This window comes from Eupeodes corollae, chromosome 3, assembly GCF_945859685.1.
Source record: "Eupeodes corollae chromosome 3, idEupCoro1.1, whole genome shotgun sequence".
In the NCBI taxonomy this organism is placed as follows: domain Eukaryota; kingdom Metazoa; phylum Arthropoda; class Insecta; order Diptera; family Syrphidae; genus Eupeodes; species Eupeodes corollae.
In genome coordinates, this window is record NC_079149.1 from 112328663 (window position 1) to 112352281 (window position 23619).

General features: G+C 32.9%; 1 protein-coding gene across 1 annotated transcript in view; it reads left to right on the plus strand.

The window, feature by feature from the left end:
* The first annotated feature begins 1762 nt into the window (after positions 1-1762).
* LOC129950747 (loricrin-like) overlaps positions 1763-23619 on the plus strand; it is a 32239-nt gene continuing 10382 nt past the window's right edge. The window contains exons 1-2 of the mRNA XM_056062669.1: positions 1763-2368; positions 2553-2706. Of these exons, the coding sequence (XP_055918644.1) occupies positions 1873-2368; positions 2553-2706 (650 nt within the window). The 5' untranslated portion in view covers positions 1763-1872. The remainder of the gene's footprint in view (positions 2369-2552; positions 2707-23619) is intronic.

A 23619-nucleotide genomic window follows, 5' to 3' on the forward strand; every position in this document is an offset into this window, starting at 1 on the left:
CCTTTTTGAAAAACCCTTTAACCACCGGGGGCAAATATCTCTAAAAAAGAGCGAAATTTTAATAGTTTTTCATTATTTTGGTCTTCTTTCATTCTTCGATCGAGGTCGGAAACTTATTAATAAGGGCAACATCATTAGAACACAACAGAACTACTGGCCATAAGGCATGGTCTGATGTTCTTCATTGTTACTGGTCAGTTTGGTTTTTTAAAAATTCTTAAGCTTTGCCATTTTAAAATTCCTATAAGAAGACAAATCCAGTAATCTCCTGCTAATGTTATTTATATATTATTTGTGGTTTTATTTGTACAGATTTTTGGGGACGTTTCAAAGGTTCTTAATAATGATATCCTGAACGACGCATTTATTTTTGTTTATCTTAAACTTATGAAAAATGTGCATTTTTTTTGTTATTTAACCAAAACGGTTGCAAAACTGAGTTGAAATTTCTGAAGTTAATTAATTTATGGAAAAATGTGCAAAACTAAAAAAGTACGTATACGCCTGAGTAGACCCTACCAACTAAGTTTAATTTGTATGATTCAAATATTATCAAAGCACGAAGCTAACCAAGTCCTAACAACAAATAATGGTACTGTTTTTTGTTTTAGTTAACACTGATTGCGTTTAATAGACGTTAGAAAATACATATATAAAAAATAAAATAAATAAATTGGGTGGCGCAACAGTCCGTTGAGAACTAAGGCCTAGTGCCTTTCAACTCTCAACTATTCCTACAAGTACAGTTTTAAACCGAATTCGAATGGCTAATTTGAGAAAAAAGTTTTTATGACAAAAATAACTCTTGGAGAATTTGTCAATTCCTCGAAAGGAGCAGTACCCATGAAGAAAACTTTAGATGGCATTAGCAGGGATCGAACCATCATGCCACGGGTACTAAAAAATACATATATTATATAATACATTTATTTGACGTCCTATCAATGACATTATGTGTGAAATATATAACATGGTGGCTACCATGGCTTTGCTGGAGGATATCGTGCATTCAAAAGGTCCAGTTTTCGATGACTTTTGCACAAAAATCAGGCAGTAGTTGGTGATAATTTCTCTACAGCGATACCCGTTGACAGTTATGATGAGGCCAGGATCACTTTTAAAATAGTACGGACCGATGAATGCGCCTCTAGCCCAAAATTCACACCAAACATTGGTACCTCTTAAATCCCTTCCAACCAACTTCCAACTGCTCCAAAATCCAATTAAATTATGTATATGATTATTTGATTACAGCGCCTTGCATTTTGTGTGCTTTTACGAACAGTGGCACAGTGGATGTTGGCTCATTGTTCACTGAGCCGTTTTACTTGAATTGACCACTTAACGTTAAATAGTCTCATGATCCACAAAGTCTAAATACACATGTTGTTTGTACCGTTTAAAAGTCAAAGCTTTTCAAATTTCAATTTTGAACAAAAAACCATAAACATAACTTTGTATCATCATTTAAGGGACTTTCTTTAATTGTTAATAACTATTTCTTAAGTATCTGCACCAATTTTCATCGATATGCAAATTAATCCGAAGTTTGAAGAAAAGTATATCTATTTTCTCTGAACTGTTAATTGCATTGAAATTTAATTTTATAGACATAGGGTCTTAAATTTTTCATATATAAAAACAGAATAAACTTGGAAATTTATTTGTCCACGTTCTTTATATTTACAAGAACTACATTTGATTTGGCCTTAAAGTTATTTTAATTTCTTTGTTTTCATTCTTTTATTTTCAGAAAGTCAAAGTGAAAGACGACGGCCAAGAGAAATAATAATAAATCACTAAAACCATATCATTTTTCTTGCACATTTACTGGAAAACCCCCAAACCGTCAAACTGGCCGCTGCAATAGCAATGAATTCCCACTTCCAGCCGTATTCCGAACTTTCAACATCGCATTCGCCGAGTCCTGAAAGTAGTGTCTGTTACACAAATCTATCGGAAACAAATGGTGGCAGCGGTGGTGGTGGTGTCGGCAGTGGTGGTAATGCTGGTGGATCATCAAGCAACAACGTTGGCTCTGTAGGTGGAAGCAATGGAAATGGTAATGCTGGTGGCAATAATAGCATTGGCGAACGCATTAGCAGCAACAGCAATAGTATCTCTTGCAACGGAAGTAACATGGTGGTGCACCACCAAAATGGACACAGTCTTTCACTAAATGGTGTAGTTGGCGGTGGTGGTGGTGGAGGTGGCAGTGGTGGTGTAGGTGGTGGAGGAGGTGATGGGAACAATGGTGGTGGAAGTGGTTGCGGTGGCAATGGCAATGGTAGTCGCAGTAACCAGCCAGCTTTTCACCAGTTGAACAACAACAATAATTGTGCAGTTAAACAGTGTTCTGGTTGTGGAGGTATGTTTACAAAGTATAATTAATAAATTATTATTTAACAACCGAAATGGCTTACAAGTTTAAAAGTAACCCTCACCAAACTAAGGAACTATTTGTTTATTTCAGAGTTAAATTGATTGAGTCATAAATCAAAAGAGTTATATCTTTATTGATAAAATGATGCCATAAACTTTTATTATTTCAGGAAAAATCATTGAAAGATACTTTCTCCATGCTCTGGACAGATACTGGCATAACTCGTGCCTCAAGTGCTATTGCTGTGGGGCAATGCTAGCTGACATTGGATCTAGTTGCTATACAAGAGGTGGTATGATCCTTTGTAAACCCGACTATTCCAGGTAAGTTCAAAGAGATTTTCTTTCTATATTTTTTTGTTGTTATTATAAGAAAAAATAAATACGATTAAAATTGATGACAACCAACGGAGTAGAGATTCACACGGCAGCAAGAAGATGATGAGGACGATGACTTATTCACCTTTCACTTTTTCATAATGATGTCAAAAAGGTCATTTATTAGATACATTATTTTGCTATAAGTCCTTTTGAAAGTAATACATATTTACTCGCCATTATTCATAGTTATTCTTTTGGTCCTTGCTATAGAAAACAATTATTATTGATTGGTTGTAGATTTCCTTTAAGGACATTTGAAACTTTTAACCATTAAAAATAAAAGCTTGTGTTGGTTTTCACACTTTATAAATTATAAATTGATACAAAACTCAAAGAGTGTAATAAAATATTTTGCAATTTATTTGATTGGAATGTGTCAGGTATTGAATTCCAACAATTATGATTTTTGTAAATCGATTATTCAGATGAACTGACGCAAAGGAATTTAAATAAATTGATATTTTGGAATACTGTTAATTTAAATAAAAAAACAAAAAATTATAGATAGTAAATGGAAATATGGAAAATTCTAAAAAATTGATCAATGTTCCTTTAGGTATTTGTTTCAATGAGCTCAGGTGTGAAGTGTTAACTTCGGGCTATAAAATGGTTTGGTAGAAAAAATTATTTGAAATTTATTTTATTAAGTGTTGCCAAGTAGTAAAATGGTTATGGAAAAGTTTTGAAAAATAACAATTTTTGTTGTAGGATGTCTACTTTTCAAAATGAAAGTACTTTATTTAATTATCAATCTTATTGTAGTCTACTCACAAAGTTAGGTCAATAGCAGAAGTTTGAAATATTCTGTTTTTAGAAAGTGTAGAGAACTCATCAAAGGTGATATTTCTGAAAATATTCGTACACATATATATGGGTAGTTCCTGTCACGTGATGTTTAGTGTGTAGGATTGTCAGAGGTATTGGTAAGAATCCCTGATTGTGCCATTTAAAGTTTTTTTTTTTGTACGGTACTGCCTTTTGCAAAAAAATTGACAAATCATCCAAGAGTAACTCTGGTCAAGAAAAAGGACTTTTTCATATTAGCCGTTCGGATTCATCTTAAAACAGTAGGTCCCCTTCATCCCTGACAACATTACTCGCACGCAGCAATGGTTGAGAGTTGTAAGTTACTAGGCCCTAGTTCTCAACGGACAGTTGTACCACCCAATTTATATATTTTTATATGACATAAATCGATGGACTAGATGTGAATTCGGTGTTATGGAAGGCATATAATCATTTGAAAGATTCAATCCTGATCTAAAAAGCACCTCGATATGACTGGAAAATAGACCCCCACTAGGCTCTAGTTCTAAGATGGACTGTTGCGCCACCTAATTTATATATATTCATGCATAAAAAGCATCAACATTTTAATTAAAAAAGGTGTGTATACGTCATAGGGAACATTTTGTCAACACTCACTTAAATTTAATTTTACTAAATTAAATTGGATTAAAGAAAATTTTTCGTAGGAGGTCTATGAAGCCGCATTTCCTCGTTGTTTGTTTTTCAACTAAAACGTTTAAGTAAAGTTACGTGAACAAAGTTACGTAAGTTTAAAAATTGATTAAAATAAAGTTCAAAAGTTCAAAATAAATACAAATCTCTTCACATCCAATAACAAATTTTTAAATGGTCCACACAATATTCCAAGTACCCCAAATCTGAATGTCAGAAAACAAACACCTGCCTACGTTTAACATACCTACACCAAATTCTAACGCAATTTAGAAATGTACCAATGAACATAGACACACCATAGTTACATGTGTCAAAAGTGACAAGCTTAAATGCTTCTATTTTTACCTTTTTTCACATCATGCACAACACACCAGTGATGCCATCAACGCCATCAACCAACAGTACAGTAGGTATATGTAAAGAAACCACAGGGGTTGGTTTGGCAAAAATCAAGAGAGTTACAATTCTAGACAAAAAAAAGGAAAAACAGAGTTACATCTATAGCTACACAGAGATGAGACTAGACCCGACCATCAACTCAGACGACAACGACGGCGTCGATGATAACGCGAGAAGGGAAAAAACGACAGAAAATGCTGCCATAAAGCATTTCTGTTTGATTTTCAATAACCAAATTGCATAAATTCTGTTCATCAAATTAATGTCAAAAAACATAAAGAAAAACGTGACAGAAATCCAAATGCCCTATAAATATTCTTCTTTGAAAATAGCTTTTATAAAAATAAGGAAAAAAAAAAACAAAAAACGTTCCAAGCAATTGGCTTGGCTTGGCTCTAGAGTTGTTCGTAACAAAAATAAAGCTATAACCATGTCTACTTATACGTATACCTAAGTATAAGGATTTAACTTACGTATACGTTTGGCATAGTGGTTAAAGTGGGAAAAAATGGTGGAGTTACAGCAAAGGACATAGGTTAGGGTTAAGTTTAAATACATAAATCAACTTGGCTAAAGAGCCTAGTTAAACATTGTGTTGATTTACGTTACTTTAGCATGGTCTATTTGTTAATGATTCCAAGATTTAGATTACAAATAAGTTTTGTTCAATTTCTTTGACTTCTTGGTTCATATGAATTTTGTTAATCTTTTAGTTTTATAAATGTCAAAAGTAGTAAATAAATAATTAAAACAGCAATTCTTTTGACAAGATTTAGTCTTGGAGGATTTCCCAATTCCTTGAAAAAGGTGGCACATGTAAAAAAAGATTTTTAGGTGGCATCATGACTTGTCTTGAACCTATGGTCTGACATGATAGACCATCTTGTCACAGATAATACGGAAATGTCAAAAGTTCTTTTTTATTTTGATTGAAAGGCTCGATTTAAAATCAAAACATTTGTGATGTCATATACAAAAATATATTTTACTTAGTGCAGTCTTTAAAAATGTTCAACTTTTTCCTTATACCAAAAGTTTTTTCAAATCCAGAAAGACTACAATATTTTCTAAAACTTAGATTTGGTCTTTCTGTTATACAAAACAATAATATGAGAGGAACCGTTACACCCAGTGCTTTTTATTATTGACATAAGAAAACATAATTTGGTTACATAAAGAACTTAGCTTCCAAAAAAATAGGTGTTTGAATGTCTAATTGTTCTGCTCTGTCAAATATATTTCATTGTTTTGAAATATAGAAGTCTATTATCTTAAATAACATTATACAATTTTAAATAAGAAATATAACTTTGTAGTACCCGTGACATGATGGTTAGTGCGTAAGACTGTCATGCAAGGGGTCTTGGGTTCAATCCCTGCCTGTGCCACCTTAATTTAAAAAAAAATAATTTTCGCGGGTACTGCCTCTTGCGAGGAATTGACAAATCCTTCAAGAGTAATTCTTGTCATGAAAAAGTGCTTTCTCAAATTAGCCGTTCGGATTCGGCCTAAAATTGTAGGTCCTTTCCATTCCTGATAACAGTACTCGCACACAGGAATGGTTGAGAGTTGTAAGTCACTAGGCCCTGGTTCACAACGGACTGTTGCGCCACCCAATTTAATTTAATTTTAACTTTAAGACTTAAATTTTAAAATTTAAAATGACATTTACAAATTATCTGGGAATAGTGTTTCTTCTATTTTTCTAAAGAAGTGCTCTTCAACGGTGGCAAAACCACTGCATAAGCTTTTCCATTTTTCCTACTCTAAGGGTCTCTTTTCAAGCGGATGGAAAACAACACTTTTTCAACCTGTCTCTAAAAAATTCAAAGTTTTCTCCCACTCTAACTATCGTCGAAAGCAGTCACGTCCCTTCTTTCCAAAGTCATGGAAACTCTGAATAGTTATCAGCTTAAGAAATACCTCAAAGAACGAAAGCATATTAATGATCGTAAGTATGGCTTTCATGGCAATAGTTCCACTGGTGATCTCATGGTTGGTTTATTTCACTTAACAGTGTCACAGATCCTTAAATCGTTTTGGTAAAAGTAAGATTATTGCACTTGATATTTTAAAAGCTCAAGATAGAGTTTGACACCAAGCTCCTATCGATTATTCGTGCTTTTGGTATTAATTAATCTCTTCTTCTTCTTAGATTAGAAATTACTTTCCTAACTGTTCAATACAAGTTGTATTGAATGGTTTGAGATCTGAAAATCAAAATAAATGCTGATGTCCCCCAGGTTTCTGTTTTTTTCTACCACACTTGTCTACCACTTCCATTGAAATGTTTCCCTGACTACAGTACCCTTTTAATATTCGTTTTGAGAAGTACAATCTTGTCCTGTGGATGTGGAACTTTATCGGTTCAAGTGGCACTTGCATCCAGGAAACCTTTCCACTTTCAGTACTCTGTATGTGTACCACATATCACCTTTTATGGAATGATCATATATTCGACTTTGCCAAAAATGCTGGTAGCTGTTCGGGATTTCTCCGACTCGACGGTTCAAGAAATTTTGTACTGCTTCTAAACTGGCTGTAATTTACAAGGCCTTAATTCGTCCAAAGTTTGAATCTGGGCTGATACCTCAAAAACAAGTTGAAATCTCTTGGATAGAATTCAAAATGATAGGCTATAGAACTAAAGCCCAAACATTTTAATCGCCAGAACACCGCTGCAATGCTTCATGCCTCTCGTTGCTTTATTAATATTTTAACAGACAGTTGCATTGTACCCCTTTAACAATTAAGACGTAATACCCTCACTTCCAGAAATGCCTTGAGCTCAATTTCGGGAGTATTTTGAAGTATAGAAATTCTTTCTTAAACCGCAAATCGCGAATGTAGAATGCATTTTTTTTCCTCTTAAATCCCTCCATATTTTCCTAACACTCGCATTTTGTTTAAATATAAACATATAAAGGATTTTAATTTTACAATTGCAAAATTCAAACAAATCTAAAAAAACTGCGTAAGTCTGAAAAAATAGGGGAAATATTTTTTTAAGTATTTTGGGAGTAAAAAAAAAAAATTGATAGGAGCCCTAGAAGAAGCGTTTTAAACCCGATGTTAGAAATAAATCGATGAAAAACTACTTCAAAAATTAAGTTTTTCAGAAGAGTATCTAAGACAGGACATGCAACGCATAGGTTCAGTGAATATAATAGAGTAAGGCATTCTTCGTCGCCTATCTAGCATAGGACCGCTATTTTTTTTGTCGAGTTTTTCCATAATTTAATGAGTTATTAAAAGTTTTGCCTTAGTCAAAAATCCTTTTTTTAAAAGTATTCCCAGAATGGCTCCTGAGTGCTTTAGAGTTATTTTGAAGGTTTTTGGCATCCTATAAATAGTATAGTAGAAAATTCCCAAGAAAACCCATCGTCAGTAGCCAGATTTTTGTATTTAAAAATTGGTACAACTGAAAGAAGACCTGTCAGAATAATAAAAACACACAAATAAAAGAAAGCTGTGTGAAAAACCAAAGTTAAAATTAACTTCAGCAAAAAAATAACTAAAACTAATAAAATTGACAATTTTTAAGAAGAAATGGTAAAAAAGCATTGAAAATTGAGATTCTATAAACAAAAGTTCATTAAACAATTGCAGCTTTGAAATAAAATAAAAACTTCAAGATATGGGTTTGCTCGTAGATTATTACATTAACATGTGGTGTTGAAGCGAGCTTGAAGCATGAGTCGAGTCAAAATTTGTGAAGAAAACCCATTATGGAGGAGTTTGTTTTACAGAAAATGCAAAAAATATAGTTTTGTTTCAATCAAATTAAAAAAAGTGCACATGGAGTATGTAGCATATTCTTATATCATGCTGAACTATTCAGTTCTTCTCAATTTCACCTCACACATCAAAAACATCGAAACACCATTTGCATTTAGGAAAGTGCTATCAAACTTAATCATTTACAAATATTCTTGTGCAGTGGAAACACCATGAAGATTTATTTAATCTAAATTGAGCTAAACCTTTAGTGGAAACATAGCAAAACTTAATTATCTTTTGTATTGTTTTCTCTTGCAAAATAAGCCCAGTTAGTGAATTTTCATTAACAAAACTAAACAATATCAACAGTAACAGATTAATTTTTTGTTGCCAATGGAAAACAAATGATTCTAAATGCACAACAACTCAACGAACACAGCCATCGAGGTACAAATGCAATATTAATTGTACCAACATTTGAGAATGAAATCACATAAAATCCATTCGATACTCGTATAAATGTCAAAAACCCATCTATAGTAAGATTCTTTTTTAACTTTTATCGGAAGTATTCATACTGCGGATATTGTTTTTGTTATTAGTGTAAAATCCTACTACACTGTTTATAAATTTTCCAACAAAACACGGGTAATATTAAGTAATTCCTTACGTTTGCATACATCACCAATGTCGATTAACACATTTAAACGTTAAATTTACTTTAAAATTAAATGCAATATAATAAAGTAGACTTCATTTAAGTCTAAACACACGCAAGAAAAAAAGTAACACACTCCGTCTTCCGGCTAAGTGTTTTTTTTTAGCAAAAGAAACAAACGAAAAGAAACACCACTATAGAACTCTCGCCTTCCTTACGTTAAGGACATTGTTTACGAAATAATGGCGACTATTAAGATTCTAATGACTGCATTTTCTGATGTTGATTTTGCTATTTTTTAATTTTTTGTATGTTTTCTGAATTCACGACTTAATCTCCTTTCCATTGAATTTATTTGTTTGCCGTGAATTTATAATTTCACCTTTTAGAAAGAAACAAGAAAAAGAAGACTTGCTTTTTTATTCTTAATGAACGAATGATTTTTCGAAACAACTTTTAAAGCAGCACCAAGTCTATATTAAATAAGAACGCATAAGGCTGGATAGAGGATAGATGTGTTATAAAAGGATATGGTGATGTAAATATGAAATGTGTTCTTAGAAGTCGTTTACTGGAAGGATGTTTTTTCTTTAATCATATTACGTCGAATGGAAGATGATATTATCGTTTTAATGAAGGCGCATAATGCATATGAATACATTTACATTATTAAGAAAACTTTAAGCAAATAAAAATGTAACTTGGATGATAATATTATAAAAGAAATCTTAAATTTATTATGAGTAAACAAATCAAAACGGTGGATTAATTCTTAGCGTTTACTTAAACAAACAAATTTGAAATTTATATCAGATGTTCTTTTTTAGAAGTATAGTATTTTCGATAGGGATAGGTTTTAAACCAACATTCATTGCAATAAAATTTGTTTAATTTTGTGTATTATACTTTTGCAAATATTTATGCGAAGACTTTTACCATAAAAACGTTTACAAATCAGATTTTTATCGTCAAAGCAGAATTATCCTTTCAGTAGTGAGCATAATACTCATGGAACTCCACTTCACCTACAAAAATAATGTTTCTAGCGACTTAAATCCGAACTTGAATATTGATTTTTTTCGCCAAGATATGAACATATATGTAAGCAACAATCACTAACTGATGCACCTCAAGAGACAATCCCGTATATTAGCCACCTGGTTCGTGTGATTACCATTGCGGGAGTTGTGGGTGCACATTGGTTTTGAATCCTTGAACATTGCAATGACAGGGAAAGAAGTTCTCTTAAAGCGTTTTACATTCGCGTAGTTCGGCTAAGGAACGAATATCAAGGGTAAACTCATGGGCATTCATAGCAGTTTTAAGGTTTAAGTGTTGAAAGGGAGAAATGCAACTGGCTTATTTTCTCCCTTTAAACACATTGTCTTCGCCAAGTTGTTGTATTGTACAGACTTATTGTAATCATTGTCTATTATGTTTGAATGTACTAAATTCAAAAGCGAAATAGGCTTAAATTTCTTTGCTTGTGGTATTTGTGCTAATAAGTTTCATAATCAATGTGTAATCATTTCAGAAACGGACTTATCTTTGCCAACAAATTGTCCAAATGTTTTCTGTAAGTGTAATTGAGGACCGTTTTCGCAAAACTCAATAAGTCCATTTTTCAAATTTTTCAGCAGAAGGTTTTTTGTGTGTGAATCAAAAAATAAAGAAATTATTGAAAATGCAAAAACGTCTTTCCCCTTAAAGGTAACTTTTTCACCGGAAGAATCACAATAATGAAGTATTAAACTTACCAAATATTGAGTGATAAAAATCAACAATTTTTTCAAAATAAAACAAGTACACACTTGTCGCGCTTTGAAAAAGCTTTCATTAATTTCTTTTTTACAAAACCAAAAAACTGAAATAATAGAAATGTTTTATTTTTATACGCAGTTTTCTTGCTCATCGTAAAACTTTTCCTGGTCTTCAATGGAGTCACCAGCGACTGCAGAAAGAATATCGCGATAAAATTCTTGGGCATCATCTGGTATGACGAAAAACTGCATAAGTTTCTTCACGTTTATCATTTTTTTTCCGACACTTTATTCGCCTTTGGGACAATATCGAGATAGCAGCATTCATCATACACAGAAGAAATGTTTCTCTTAAGTGGCTCGACAATGATCTGTAGGCCAATATAAGTGTTACTCACGCCAATAACTACTTTTTTGTTGTCTTCTTTATTGTAAGTGATAACTCTAGAGAAACTTATTTTAAAAGGCAGTTTCGTCTTGAAAAGTTGCTTTGATACTTTTTTAAAATCGAACACTTTCCAGTGCACACCTATTTGACGTAAATTTCCGTGCTTTTGGAGTATTTCGAAGTACTCATTCGGCGAAACAATATTTTACCAATATTTTACCGTTTTCGGCAGCTGATTCCTTCAGATCTTTTTCCAAATTTTCCAAAAAATTAATTACAATGGATGCGACTTCGCTGGCACCACGAGGACCATTTGTTTCGAGCCAGGTGTAAAATGTTATGTTCTCCTTAGATTGCTTTGGCTTGTGGTTTACTATTCCCATATTGTATAGCCAAACCTGACGCGAATAAAAAACCTCGCCAACGGAAAGTTTCGGAAGCGGCTGATTCTGTTGTAAATCGAAAATTATATCGACTGTGCCTTCTTTTGGTTTGTTCATAATCGTATGGAATTTTTTAGCCAGAAGTATATGTAGTTTCTTCTTGGTCCGTTCTTCTTGAAGCCGAGTTGAGTCGTTTTTAAATTTCATGAACTGCACATCGAAAGTTTTGCAAGTTGAGCATGTGTCAGTATGCGGATTTCCAAATCCAAGATTGAAATTGGAGAAGAAGGTTTTTTTTATTTCGCAAGCGATCTTTAACTTATTGGCATGTATTTTGAAAGGAACTTGTCGTGGTAAACTTTTGATGATCATCTTTTAAGATGATGTGAACAAAACTAACAAAAATAAAACAATATATTAACACTGCATGGATTTCTAAAAAAGCAAACTTACGACTTAGGTCATCAAAAGACAAAATTGAAGATTCACATACTCTTTTTTGTATTTTGTAATTTTTTAAATGAATGCAATCAAACTTAGCAACATACGCTTGCAATGAGTTTTTACACGGTACTTTCTTGGCTTTTTATTTTACCTGCCTTTTTCGATAGGAACAATCGGCGAAACATATTCACTACCTTCCTCCATTTTCAATATATAGCCTAAAACACTTCAGAACACTAAATTTAATATAAGCTTACTACTTGATAAGTCAAACGCGCTTCATTAACTGGAGTAATATTCTACAATAACAACAAAATCAAGCTCGCGTTTTTATCTTTTTCCCCGTAAAAACGGAACTTAGAGGACAAACCGTTAGTTTTGCAACTGGAAAGTAATCACCATCAAAACACCTAGCAACCAAATAATTTTTGTAGACTTTTGCGAAAACTCTTAGTACTTTGTTGAGTTTTAGATTTCAAAGTTTTTTTGTATGGAACAAGTTGAGTTTTATGAATTTTTTTTTGGTTCAGTCGATGCGCCTTGAGATACAAAAAATTTCGATACCCATATCTCATTTTTCGATTTTTATTGCTTGTTGAGTTTTGCGAAAACGTTCCTCAATTCATGCCTTAAAATTCCTATTGAAAACTGTTTTGTGAAAATAAAATGACTTTTTAACTGCCTACATGAGTCTCACATGTTCAAAAGTCTATCACATCCTGCGCTTGTTGACCATACGCTTTCTAAGCGACATACTCGGTTATAATTGAAAATGAAAGATATATTTTGGCAAAATGCTTTAAAAGTTCTATTAAGAAATTTTCAATTCATTCCAAAAAAACATTAATACCAAAAGTTTTTGGAGCTATAGTGTAAAAATGCATTTATGACGAAGTAAGTTCAAATATATCAGTAGACCAACATGATTTCATTAGTGGCAGATCGACAGTATTATTTATATAGATTTCTCTAAAGCATTTGACAGAGTTCAACACGATATTCTGCTAAGGAAACTGAAATTCTTAATTGGTTCAAAAATTACTTGACTACTCGTCGATGTAAAAATTGGAACAAGTGTATCAAAGGAGATTGTAAATCATTCTGACATTTCTCAGGGCAGCCATTTAGGACCTCTTTTCTTCATACTATTTATTAATGATCTACAATCTAGAATTTTGAATTATGACTGTTTGCTTTTTGCAGACGATCTTACGATTTTTAGGTCAATTAAATGTAAATTAGATTGTCATAATTTCAGTATGATTTAGATGAAGTGTCAGCTTGGTGTTGTGAAAATCGTTTGTTTTTAAACAGAGCTAAATGTAAAAGCAATACATTTACGAGGCCACCAAATGCTATTAACCTTTGTACGTCATTTCCGATACACCGCTGGAATCAGTGCACAGCCAAAAAGATCTGGGCGTTATTTTTTATTAAAAGTTATCTTTTGATTTGCACTTGGAATATGTAATTCGTCTTAAATTCGTATTAAATCTTTGTATATTTCACTTATAAGATCAATCCTAGAGTATGTATGTTTTATATGGTGTCCATGAATCAGTTCAGAAAATACTTTCGAGGTATGCGTTGCGAAAGTTCAATTGGGTTGACAATATCTTCCCTAGGAATAGTGATAGATTCCTTTTAGTAGAGTTGAAGTCTCTTGAAGCTAGAAGGAGTTATTATTTATTTATGCTTGCTAGAGATACTTTCTGTTAGCGTATTAATTGCCCAAAACTTCTATATATTTTAGATTATATGCTCCCTCAAGGCATTTGAGATTGAGTCAATCACTCTTTATTGTTCCGCGTTCTTTACAAACTACGGAATATCCGAACCTATTGCAAGATCAAGTTTTGAGTTTAATTTGATTTATCAAAATATTGACTTGTGTCTCAGCAGAGATGATTTTTAAATTTTGTTTTAAAGATTTAAAGGTTTTCGAAACTCGGTTTCTTATGCCCCCTATTTAGCAATGGGTTGGAAGGTTGGAATTTAATGAACTTCCATATGTTGTATCTGCAGTTGCACATCCGAAGAGGGAGTAAAGTCTGTAAACTAATATGAAAACTTACAGCAGAACACCATTAAAAATAAGTATTGGAGACAAAACAGACCCCTATGGCACATCAGAATTTACCTTGCAGTCTTCAGACTTTAAGTCACCAATTCTTTTTGCAAGAAATTATTTTTGAATACAATACCATTTTTGAGATATTGGAGCTAAACTGTTAGTAAATTCATTCAATCGCTTTTATTTTATTTTTGTAAGTTCTTTGTTTCTAAAACACACAATTAAAAAAAAGTTTGGCAGCTAGAGTCCGAAATGTTTAATATTCCTTAACTAAAAACTAAGACATATTTTTATTTTAATGGCATCTTTATGCATCGTATATACCAAAAATTGATCTAGCCTCTCTGAATCTTATGAAATTGAATCCATTTTTGGAATTTTTTTACATTATTTAGATTACGTACAATTTTTCATCTTTTTTAACTGTCAAGTATCAAATTGTTTTATTTAAGTTCCCTTAAACTAACAACTTTTAATAAAATTACCCTCCTTAATTTAGGGACACCCATTACTTACAGTGGTAATCAGGATAATCATTTTGTCATATAAATTCCTAAAGTTCAAGTTGATCAAATCAAAACACAAAACTTTTTTCAATTTGTCTTTCTTTCTTTTAAATCAAAGAGTCCTTGTGTTGCTTCAACATTAAAAGTACTTCAAAGACAATTACTTCCGTTTTCTCTTCAAAAAGTAAATAATAAAAAAAACAGAACTCTTAATGAGCGAACAGGTGGAACAATTCAATAAATCATTGATAGAAAAGTGAAACAGACACTCATTTCACCCACTAAGTGCATTTGGTATAAAGTTTAAATAGAGTAAGACAAAAAAAGAACAGAACTTACCTACAGTCAACAGTGAAAGCTGGAATGACAGAAGAACGCTAAGTTTATGTTTTTTCTTCTTATTTCTCCGTAATAATTCCTTCAGCTCCTTTTTTGTGCAGATTCCTATTGCTTTCGCTTGTATTTATAACTTCCCTTATTTAAAGAGATGACCATACCTAATAATGATAAACAAATAAGACTTGATTTTTAAGAAAGAAAAACTGTTTTGTATGATATGAGGAAAGTTTATTCAAATCTGAAACTTTAGACGTGTGGATGGTGGATGTTTTTAGAGTACAGCAATAAGTTCATGAAAAGTGTGTCAACTTCAAATTAATTGATTATTTTTGAAAGATGTAATGTATAAGGACATATATGAGTATTGGAGAGTTTCAATTTTGTTCGTTTATCTTTTTATATAAACAAGAATTATATTAATTTCTAACCTTACTAAACACGTTCCAACCTCACTATAACACGTCTCACCTAATTGTTACAAGGATTCTGAAATATGGTCACCTTAATTTAACTTCACCTTCATAACTATACTTGGTTTGGTTCGTCTTCTTTTTTCGTTTTTCTATGTTTACTTTCCGTGCAAACAATAAGGGTATTCGTGCGTTGGCCTGGATAGATTGCTTTCTTCAGTCACAGAAAACAAAGACAGAAAAAAAGAAGCAAAACAGGAAAAAAGGAGTCAAGATGTAATTATTGTATTTATTTTTGCCCTTTTTTTTCATTAATTGTTTAAGAGAGAGTAAGGAAAAGCTTTAAAGCTTAAGGAGATGAAGTGATTTATAGCTAAGAAATTTTTTTTATATAAATGATGTCTTTAAATTTAAAGTTTTTTTTTTATTGGATAATGAGAAAATCTTTAATTTGTGAAAAATATCAGTGAATGAGCTTATATTGAACTAAATAGACAGCAATTATAATTTTTTATAAGCTTAATAATTTCTAGTATACTTTGAAAAAAAAAATACAAGATTGTTCATAGTTTCAAAATTAAAGGGCTAAAATTCGACATCTGTCAAACTAAGTTGTTAAACCAAACTAGAGAGGTGGAAGGGTGTTTCCACTTAGGCACCTCCATTTCATCCAGACGGCAGCGGCGGAATTTCCAAAATGGAATAAACGGTGGCGTCTACAGTTTCAGTTAGGTTGAACTACTTAGTGAACATCTTCGACATATTCAAAGCCCAGGCCTTTAAGGAGCTGTGATGCCAGCTCTTGCCCTTTGAGTTTAATCAAAAACCTGGCCAGATTGAACGTCGTGCATCAGGGTGACTTCCATAATGATAACCCAGTTGCGAAGCACCAACAAGCCTCGGATATTGACGGATTAACTGTTGACAACCCACGCACACGAATTAAGGGCAACAAACTTCTTAGGAAAAACCCAAGAACATTAAAACGACACCCACAATCTTTGTATCGATTTCATGCTCGCATTTAACAGCTATACAAGGACGAGCTGTATAGAGCCAAATCTAGTTTTGGCATCCCTGGGAAACTCGCCCGTTTGTGCAGTATGACCATGGAGAAATCACGCTGCTCCATAAAGGTTGGAAACAACTTAACAGAGCCTTTCGATGTCAAAAATGGTTTTGAGAAGGTGATGCGCTGTCATGTGATTTTTTAACATCCTACTTGAAAGAATAATGCAGAGCTCCCACGTCCATACTAGAGGCACTATCTGTCCAATTACTAGCATATGCTTATAACATTGAAGTAATCGGAAGAACTCAGCGTGATTTCAATTGGGCTTTTGTGAGTATTGAGGAAGAAGCGGCAAAAATGAGTTTGACGGTTATTGAAGGCGAAACAAAGAACATGCTGTCGTCAACTAAGGACTAACAACACCGACGACGTCTCGGGAAAAACGTCACCATCGATAGACGATAGTTTGAGGTAGTTAAGGACTTTGCCTACCTAGGCTCCGATATGAACGCAGAAAACAACACCGTTACTCTTGCTAACCGTTGTTTCTTTGGGCTAAGATAGCAATTGAGTAGCAAAGCTCTCTTTTTAGGGAATAAAGTGTCGCCCCGTCCTCTTATACGCATGGACAATGACAAAAGCGGATGAAAGCATATTGGGTCGTTTCGAGAGGAAAGTTCTTCGTGTGATCTACAGTTTCGTATGCATAGAAGGGGAGTGGAGAAGAAGATATATCGACAAGCTGTACGGGCTGTATAGTGACGTAGACTTAGCCAGAAGGGTAAAAGTCCAACGAATACAATGGATGGGTCACGTAGATTACATCAAATCAATGCTCTGGCCCGGAAAGTCTTTGAATCCACACCCAGGACAGCGCAGTAGAGGAAGACCGCGAATCTGGTGGAGATGGCAAAAACAAGCAATTGTGTGACGCTGCAAGACCATTGAATACAATAGAAATGTTGATCATTGTATGGCAGGTTTTAAAAGGTTTGGCATATTAAGGCCAAGTGCTGTTATGCTGGAGCAAGACTCCTAGTCTTCTTAACATACATTTTTTGTTGAACCGATGGCAACCGAAGCAGAACTAAACTGTCACAATGATTTTATTTACTTTGCGCCTATGCAATGAATCCAATTTATTACTTGACATGATACGATGATGAAACCCCTTCTTTTTTGAAGCAAAGTTTTTCAGTTGCAGTTGGTTTCATCTCGTTTTTTAACGGAGGCGGTCGTGAATATCGAAACAACCATCTTTGAAGCCACCAATTAAGCCACGATGCTTTTCTAAGAGCAGCATTTCCATCAACTTATTGGAGTTATTGGTTTGCTTCGTTACCTTGCTGCTATGTTCTTGGAATAAGAAAATGTGTAAAATCAATACTTACGGTGATGGACCATTTAGCGCAAAATCAGCGATTTTGAAGAACGCCGAAAAACCACTGTGTGAACAGGATCTTTGCTTGTGATGTTTTGGATATTTCAAAACTAACTATCACTTGCTCTCTAACACATAACTTGATGTCAGTCTTCTCGAACGTTTTACCATTAGCCTTTGAAAAAATGCTTAAATATTGTTTTGACGGTAACACTGAACACCATCAATTAAGTTCCTTTTCTTTTATACTTCAGCACGATCACCGCAGCTCTTCCAACTGCATTATCATATGAATATTTAAAAGGTGCAGTTTCCACAAAAAAAAACAACAACAAAATACTTTTCAACATTATAGTTCATGTTCTCACAAAAATAACTCATTACACCAAAAAAAAACAAGAAACTTTTTTTTAACCATCAATTTTATATTTGCATGCATCCTTACAACATATTGCATCAATATTCACCGCATTGAAACAACAAGCCACCTATATCACACACACTTTCCAAAACAAGCCTTTCTGCCTGCCTCTTGCAGCAGGAGAGAGCATATACCTTGCTTACCCTACATCTATAAGTTTTATATATGAATTCTTCCATGGAAACCAAAGTGATTCAGAAAAACAAGGCAAAACTCATTCTGCCATATACAACATAGGTACTCGCATCAATCTGCAGCAATCTCCAAAAACCCCACAACATATTCTTGTTGCCGATGTTATGCCGTGTTGCAAAACAACACACGCCAAGCCAGCTAGCGCCAGTTTCAGCTTCAGCTCCAACTCCAGCTACAGCTACAGCAACAGCTCCTGCCCCAGCAGCATCACTCAATCCTTCGTCGTCATAGTCGTAGTATAGCAATAGTAGTCGTCCTAGTAGTCGTTCTCATCGTCATCATCGTCGTCATCGTCGTTGCTGACGTCTCGTCCTGACAGGCATCAGGGGCTCAAAAACCCGCTAGGGCTTCAATTTACGGCGGCATGTGGTTCGGAACAGTTTTAATTAATAAACTTCATTACACATTCCATACTTAAACTAATTTTCAACTCAAATTACGATGCATGGGAGGAATGCTTTTAATAGGTGCACTCGACATTTCCACTTCCCCTTTCCCCTTCCCCCAACAAACTATGCATCATCCTTTTTTACTCACCTCACATACTCGTATGTGAGGTACCTATAGTGATACTCGTCTATAGTGTTTGGTTGTGTTGTTGTGACTTGTGAAGGAGTAGGTCTAACGTATAAGGAAGGATCGTCGAAGTCGGTAGTGCTGCAATACGATGCTATGGATACCACTATACCCTCAACAAAAACAGCAGCTCTGATGGCAAGGAGCTCTGTATATATAGGAGGACACTTCAAGGAAGGGAGCATACATTTTTATGTGGTGTTGCTTTGATATGGGTGAAAATGTTATGTTGTGGGTGAAATTGTATATTTTTGAACCGATAAGTAGTACCTGCACCATTTACTATACATCCCATCTATAAAAAAATGAACCACCACTAAATAAGCTACGAACACAACTTACCCTCCATCCTCCAAAAAGATACCTAATAAGAAAAATTATTATAATTGAAGGTTTTGTTTTGTTTTCCGTTTTAATAAATAAAACATTTTCGACAGGTGTATCCATTTTATTGTACAAACAAAGTAATTTGTTAGGGAAAAATTGAAAGAGAGGTTTGAATGTACCAGACTACCTTGAAAATGCTGGATTAAAATAATGAGAATCTATATTTCATTATCAATTTTATTATTAAAGTTTATATACGAGTATGTATGGAATGAATTCGTCAAATAAAAATACAAAACACGGAATTCGATGAAAGTGAGATATTTAGAGCTAGTCATGAGACGAGAAACGTATCGGTACCTTCTCGTGAATCTGTGAGTATCACCAGTCTTGATTTTTTTTTTTTTCGTATTTTATGTTTTTAAAAGACAAATTAATTGATTTTAGAATTTTTTGTTAAATGCTTAAATTTTCTTTAAATGTGTAAAAGTAACGGGCTTAAATCCATTGAAAAAACAAGCAAGAAAACAACAAGGAAGCTTATACTGAACAACAACTTAAGGGGGTATTCTGGTCTAGAGACATGAATTTTAGGTAATTTTTGAAGTTCTGTAGAAAAAAGCAAGCATCAATTTTTTTAAAAATTATTTACTCACATTAGAAGCATACAAAAAAATAAAAAAGTAAAAAAAAATCAAAATTCCGTTAGTTATCAGCTGATGGAGTGGTGCGTCTCAAAAATATGGTGCGTGACCATACCGACGATTTTAACTCTCGTAGAAATCTGAAATCAAAAACTAAAAAATTAAAAAAGATTATTAATCTACAATAATGTCGCAATGTCTGTCTAAAGAAAAAAAAAATTTACCATTTTTTTGAACATTCTTCGATTTGTTAAAAATAGCTAAAATAAAAATTTGGAGATGTTTCGTAGTTCCGGACGTAGACAAGTCCCTATAGAAGACTTTCTTAAAATTTTAAGTTAATCAGTTCGGCAGAACCTGAGAAATCGTGGGTATCAGATTCAAAAAGACAGTCTTGGAAAAACGCGTTTAAAGTACCCCATTATGTCTTTTGTTCTATTAGTTGCAGCCCAACCGATTTGGATGGCTGCTCAGCAAATAATTCTCCGTAAATAATTTGAATTTGGGAAAATCCTCTCGTAGACATATTCTTAATATTGTTAGTCTTCGCCTATCGTACATAGTCCTTAAAGAATCATACTGAATTATTTATGCTAAAACTATTTTGAACGACCAAAAAAAAACAAATCCATTTTAAAAATAATTGTTTGTTCTGATAACGAATCAGTTTTTTAACAAAAGTTATCACATCAATTTTTTTAACGTATTTCAAAAATTGACGTGGTAGCTTTTGTTGAATAACTGATTCGTTATCAGAATAACAATTTTGATGTTTCTGTAGTCTAAAACAGTTTTAGCATAAATATGAAATCAGCACCCAAAATCGAAAATATAACCTATTATTTCATAAGCATGATAGCGTAAGACAAATAGCTTATTTGTACCGCATATTATGCACCATTCTCTAACTTTTTATAGTGCTAATAAAAACTTAAAAACAGTTAACCTCAATTTATTGATATATTATTGTGTCCATTTTCAAAAACCTTTTTTAAATTAGTTTCAAAAAACTTGATTTTAGTGTATTTTGTATAGAATCTCTTGAATCATCAATAGTTTGGAATTTCTGAAGCTCAAGGTGACTCGACTAGGATAGTTATGACCCGAAAACATCCTTTAACATAGATATTTTTGAAAATTTGAGTTTTTAAGGACCAAGAAGTTCTTATGTAAAATACATAATGTAGAAAAACATTTTTCTAGATACCAAGTTTTGATTTTGATGTTCGATGCAATATTGAAAAAAAACTCTAGTAAAAATTATTTTATTGTTCAAAAATGTGTGATCTTGATACATCAGAACTTCCATTTTCACATTCGAATCTTCAACTGGTGGCCAAATTTAAGAAGACCGGTTCAGTAAACAATCAGCAAACACCCGTACGTTCAAGGAACACAAGATCAGGCAAGAACATTGCCACGGTCTGTGAAAGTGTACAGCAGAACCCGAGGTAGTCTATACCTCGCCGTGTAGGTACAAGAACTCGGCTTTTCGTAGGCTTCAACTTTCAAATTTTGCGTCAGAACTTGACTCTACACCCGTACAAGGTCCTACTGGAATCGTTTGGAAGAGGAAACAATTTTGGCTGAAAATGGTCTTAAGTGACGAAGCGCACTTTTGGATGAATGGCTGTGTTCACAAGGTGAGAATGCATCCTCAAAAAGTTACCGTCTGGTATGGATTCTAGGGAGGCGGGGTAATTGGTTCGTACTTTTTTGAAAACGACGTTAGTGACTAAATAACGATGATAACTAATTTCTTATGGCCCAAATTGAACCATATGAACCCAAACGACATGTGGTTCCAGCAAGACGGTGCGGCGCTACGTGCCACACAGCAAACTCCACGACATCTACATGCCCTTATTGATAAACCCTATACAAAAATAAAATGCAAACTGGGTCACACGAATGTTCTCATGTTTCCAAAGAGTCTGTTTAAAAGTATTATTTTAAAATTTAAAAATATACCTGAAAAAAAAGTTTGTTTTCAAAAATTTAAGTGGCATTAACTTTATCAAAAAAAAAACAGTTTTTGTTTTTAAATAAATACAATATACAATTTTTCAGTTTTAGTTTTAAAATGTTTTGGTTATTAAGAACTTATTAATACACGTTTTACATTATAACTTTGTAAAAAAATGACTACCCATTTGCGAGATATCAAATTTTGAAAAAATGTATAATATTGAAACAAAAATTAAAACAACCACAATTTTGAGCATCAAATATAACTGAGATAGTACAAAAGCTTGTGCAAACAAAAATTTGACATCAGTTGATTAGTTCTTGACAAAACTTAAAAAACAAAATAATTGTTCTATACCCTTCTCGAGCAATACAAAAATATTTTTTTTACCCAAAGAATCCAAATTAACGAAAACAAATTTAGCGATAATTAATAAATAAAAATAAACAATCGGAGAGTTTATAAAAAATACAATCTTTTGATTTTTGACCAAAAAATATTTATGGGGACTGCTATTATTTTGAGTCTTAAAAAAGATTAAAAAACTCATGGGAATTGGCTAAAAAAATTATTTTCCGAATTTTAAGTCAATCGACCTAATGATTTGGGCTACTGGGGCAAGAGCAGACAGAAAGACAGACGGACGGAATCGGTAGACCCACTTTTTCGACTTTTGCCTACAATCGTATTGTCATATTTGATTAAAATTTCGAGTTCCACATTTTTTTGCCAATGCAAAACTTGCCACAAATGAAGTTCCTGTATGTCACAAGTAAAATTTATGAGCATTACGCAATACCAAAAAATATGAAGACATTTGAGATATAAAGTTCTGACTTTTACAGCAATTGTCGTTAAAACTATTCTTAGATCGTTTTGATAAACAAAATTTTACATCTCTGAAACAGTTTTTTTTAAACAACTCCATTTATATGAAGTCATTTTTAAAACTATATTAAACTATATTTAAAAAAGAGGTTGAAAAGCGACCCATAGAGATAACTTCATATCCCGTCTGTCGAGTTGTCTTGCTTAAAAGGTTATAGGTTTTCATGTTTAGTTAAAAAAGTTGTCCGTTGAATTTTTTAATAACCAACAATAGTTGAGTTTGAAACTCTAGTTTTCATTTAACAAATTTTTAGATTTTCAGTTGAAAACAAATTTTTACCAATTTTAGTAGAATTTTTGTTTAATTTTTATAAGAAAAATGGACTGTTGGATATTTATAAAAAAACTACTGAAAATCGAAAACAATATTTTTTGTGATAAAAAAGTTTGAAGACAATTAATTTTTAAAAAGCTAGTTGAGTCCAAAGTAAATTTTTAGTATTGCTTTTCTTAGGTTTTTGTTTTTTGTAAGAAAACTGTCAATTATATTTTTCTTAAAATTTGACTGAATGTTGTTAACAATATTTTTTAAAAGATGAAAGTAATTCCAATATCCCAATTTTTTGAAAAGATATTTGAGTCGAAATTCAATATTTACTAACTTTAAATAATGTTGTTTTAGGTTGTAAAAAAACTGTGGAGTCGTTTTTTCTCAAAATTTACAAAATATCAAAATCGTTATTTTTCGTTGCACAAAATAGGTTTGGAGATAAAATCATTTTTTATTCGTAAAATGTTCGTGGTGATCATTTTTTTTTTGATTTATAAAAAACCGTTCGTTGTATTTTTTTCCAAACATTCTAATTTGGTATCACTTTACCATATAAAGTATAAAATTTAATTCAAGTCTCTAGCTTCATTGGTTCATGAGATATTTAGGGTTAACCAAAATGTTCAC